Source organism: Episyrphus balteatus, chromosome 2, assembly GCF_945859705.1.
Source record: "Episyrphus balteatus chromosome 2, idEpiBalt1.1, whole genome shotgun sequence".
Lineage (NCBI taxonomy): Eukaryota > Metazoa > Arthropoda > Insecta > Diptera > Syrphidae > Episyrphus > Episyrphus balteatus.
The window spans coordinates 79,115,420-79,119,762 of record NC_079135.1 but is presented as its reverse complement, the minus strand read 5'-3'; the positions used below and the strand labels follow the sequence as shown (position 1 = coordinate 79,119,762).

At 30.8% G+C, this 4,343-nt stretch overlaps 1 protein-coding gene across 1 annotated transcript; it reads left to right on the top strand.

Annotated features, from left to right (window-relative positions):
- The first annotated feature begins 1,069 nt into the window (after nucleotides 1-1,069).
- LOC129908873 (uncharacterized) lies at nucleotides 1,070-2,713 on the top strand. Its single transcript, XM_055985690.1, has one exon. The coding sequence runs from the start codon at nucleotides 1,367-1,369 to the stop codon at nucleotides 2,684-2,686; it is 1,320 nt and encodes a 439-aa protein (XP_055841665.1). The 5' UTR covers nucleotides 1,070-1,366; the 3' UTR covers nucleotides 2,687-2,713.
- The last annotated feature ends 1,630 nt before the right edge of the window (nucleotides 2,714-4,343 follow it).

The window sequence follows — 4,343 nt, the reverse complement described above, 5'->3', positions numbered from 1 at the left end:
ATTGGTAATTTTGTACTCAGGTTAGAACACATTTAACACAGAAAACAACAACAAATAATTGCTCTTTATAATTATTTTTATTTATTTATTCTTAATAATTTGTTAAAGGGTCAAGATTTATAAATTTAGCAAAAATTTAATCTGTGATCAACAGATTTTATAACTTTAGCCAAAAATTTTATTTGTGGTCAACAAAATCCAATACTTTTGTTTATCCTTAGCAATCCTTTGCTTTTGTTTACCGTGTAAAATTTAACGAACATTCACAGTCACGGAATACCGACATAAAACATAATATACAAAATCTCCAAAAACAAAATCCCCACATTTTAAAAAATCCACAAATTTGATATTTTGCAGAACTATATCATACTAGTGTGACAATTTCAGCAAAATAAATCTACTCATAGGGAAAATCTAAACGATTTTTCATACTTCTGTTAAAAAAATTAAAAGTAACAAAACAATAGGGTGCTGTGCAAAATAACAATACCCAGAAATAAGATTTAACTTTAACAGTCAGTCAAAAACCAATTATCACTTCACATTATGTTAGAAGCCCCAAACAAAGAAGCACCAATGAATAAAAATTGCATAATGTAGATCACGAAACATCAATTTTCCCAATGATTACACTAATGATCAAATTCATAACCATTACACTTATTTAGTTTTATATGCTTCTTTGTTACTTCCGATGTCATTAAATTAGCATACCCTATGTCATTAAAATGAAAAACAAGATACAAAAAAATTGTATCACATCCGAATTCAAATACAAACGGATGAATTAAGTGAATCTAAACAACCACACCTCCCACTTCCTCCTCCGGTTACACATTCGCTATATTTGTTTACAACAGCGTTCAACCACTTATATTAAGAAAATCATAAAAAAAAACTTTACGTAATCTTACGCACACACAATTTTCGTTGTTGCAAAAGGTGGGGATCTTGTATTTTACTTTCTTGTTGCAATAAAGAGAAAGTGAAAGTGTATTATTATCTCTCAACCAAAGATACATTGCGCTGATCAGGCAGTGTTGCACAGTTCGCTTAGATACTTCATAAAGACAATACATACAACTAAGGAATAATACCTTCTCAGAGACAACGACTACGACGACATTGGGTGCTTTGACGAAAATAAATTACAAACTTTAACTTAAAAAAAAACTGATGCAAGATGCAATAACTTGAGAAGGATTATAAATTATTCGCTCTGCTAAAGTTGCAGACAAAGCATCACAACGACTTCAGCAATAACGGTGAGTTCACTTAATCAGATCAATATTTGTATGAAATTTTTCTGTTGCAGAGTTTTTTTTTGTTATTTTCTGCTTGAAGGATAATCAAAGGATCCACAATGCCACCTTTAAGTTCCATTATCTTTGTTGGATTGATCTCACTTGCAGTGGTAGTTGTGGCATTCGAATTCCCATCAGATAAAAGGAATAGCAACAACAACTATCGGTCTGTATCGCCACCATCAAAGCCACAACCTACGACTTTAAAGCCCAAATTAATTCGAACTGAGTTACGTGTGAGCAGAAATTTAAATTTTGATGATACTGAGGTAATCAATGTGCGAGGCAACAATGGTGAAATGACTCAACTGCTCGTAAAAAAGAGACCTAGAAATGCAGACAGCTTTGGTCAGCCTATTAGTGATTCAATCAATAGATACTTCAAACGTGCCGTGGACAATAATGACAGCTTGAAACTTTTCAACCTGCCACTTATTCTAAATGCGGCCATTAAGACTGGAGACAATAAGGATTACCATAATCATCGACCAGAAGAGGAAAGTACATTTGGTCGAACAGCACAAAACTTTTTCTACAACATTATGGGAAACATTCCTGAATCCATAGCCAAGTCAACATTAGGTCTCATTGAGAAAAACAATCAACCTGAGAAAACATCCATAAATCAACCAAAAAGTGAGGATAGCCAAGTTTTGTTCAAGCCAGAAGAGATTCCTGTTATTGAAGGAGTTCGTGTGCCAGACGATGAAGAGGACAAGGTCAAGGTTTGGCGAAATGCCAGAGTGATTAAAAACGAACTAGTTCCATATAAGAGTGGTTATCGACCTCCACGAGCTAGACCAATCCATTTGCTAGATATGCCAGAAACTGATAAAATGACGCGTCGAGCGGGTCGGGCAGGATTGGGACCATTTTTTGTGTCTGACAATATCGAAAATGTCCATGCTGAGTTCAAACGGGCCAAAGGTCCTTTTTTTGCGGTCGATAACATTCGAAATAACGACTTGTTCGTAAATCCTCAAGCTAGTTCCTATGAATCGAATCAATTTAGAAATTTTGGTAATGAGGATACAGTTTTCAAAGCCCGTGAGCCAGTTCGAGAGTACTCTAATCCAGATGTGGGAGTGAAAAAGGTGAATTTGTATGAGGGATATGCAAACACTTACAACGTTCAGGATGTCAATCGCAGAGGACAACTCTATGAAAAGGTTCCAACGAAGCAAGCCCATTTCTATAATGAACCGGAACCAAAAAAAGTTCAATATTATACAAATTTAAAAAGAAGCAGTTGGAATGATGTAAGAGCATCAGCTCAACAACAGCAAGCTTATACAAATAGAAATAACAACGGAAACAGTTATGAGTTAATCTACAACGAGCCATATCAATTCAATAGCAGATGGGGAATAACGCAATAATAAAAAAAAAGTTTTGAGTGTGTTCCATTCAAGGTGAGCCGTATTTGTTTTTTTTTTTGTTTTTGTAATTTAAATAGAAATTTTCTTTATATATTTCCATAACTGCTGTTAACGTTATATTGTTTTGCAGACATAATGCGTCGTTATTGATTGGGAAATATGAGAAATATGCCGACTACGATTATAATTTTGGTTCTTTTTAAAAATGTACAACAATATAGATTTAAAGGAAAAGTTTGACTGTGAGATTAATTAATTTAATTATTAATTTATTTTTGTTTTTTGTTTCCTCAAAACTAAAATCTATTTAATTTCGTATTTATTGCAACAACGATTTTATTTAATGATTTAAATATAGTATTTATTTTGAAAAAAGTGTCTTTTTTTTTTTTACTAAAGAGAGAGATTATATACCTACTATATTTATATTAAGTGTCATCATGTTTGTGTAATGGAAGATCTCTACAATTTTTTAAAATAAAACCACATTATCAAATCGTCAGGATGAGACAGATAGGGATTTAATAGAAAACATACAAAATTAAACTTAAAATTATGAAACGTGTAAAACCTCTTTACAAACATTTGGAATAAAACAATGGGTCTTATGCAAAAAGAATGAGCTTAAAGCTCTATCTCACTTTTCAGTACATTTTCTTAAGATCTAGCTCAAGAAAATGAGATAGATCTCAAGAAAATGTACTGAAAAGTGAGATAAGAGCTTAAGCTCTCACACACAAAATTTAAGTCACCTTCTATTAAGAAGCTTAGTTCAATATTCCATATCAATTTATTAAACTGATATTTTTTGTTATTTTTAGTATTAATACTCCAGATTTATCCTTTGTGGAGTGATGGAACATGAATAAAGAGTGAACAAAAATTGTATTGGCAGTTATAGAAAAAAAGTACGCATACACCACAGTGACCCATTTGTTAAAAGATTTTAATGTTGGATGAATCAAATATTCACAGTACTGGTTTTATAATTTTTTAGACATGATCCTGTAAGGTCATCTGCGTCTTGTATATGCAGCTTATCAAATATACAACCTATGTATTATTATAATCTATTAAGGAATGCAGTCACTGTGGCGTATGTGGACAATTTATTTCTTGATCAAATTATTGCTTTTTTACATATGTATATATATTTGTATTATTTATTTATTCTTAATAATTTGTTGAAGGGTCAACTAATATATTGCTTATTACTTAGCAGTATAATTGAAATTCCAAACAAAAGTTCAGATAGTGAATAAAAATAAATACAATTTACAACTATGTTGCATGTTTTTGCTCTTAGAATTAAAGTTGCTAAAATTTTCAAGACTTTTATATATACAAATTTATATGTCTTCAGAGAAAAAAAAAAGATCATAAGCCAACAATTAGGGAGTTCATATTTTTTTAAATTAAATTTTCAAAACTGTTAGAGCCGTTATAAATAAGAAAACTATTTTTTTTAAAATAATTGTTTAAAAAAAAAAAATTTAATATAAAATTGGTAAGCCATTTTGTAGCAATTTATGCTTTTTTACGTACGAGTATTTAGTTGAAATCAAATTAGTTGCTTTCTAATTTTAATAAAACTATTCTACTTAATGATAGGGATCTTGTTTAAAAACCTAAATTTAAAAAAAATAAAATTTTTCGA

Coding starts and splice junctions, on each gene's coding strand:
- LOC129908873 (XM_055985690.1), top strand. CDS start 1,367: ATGCCACCTTTAAGTTCCATTATCTTTGTTGGATTGATCTCACTTGCA.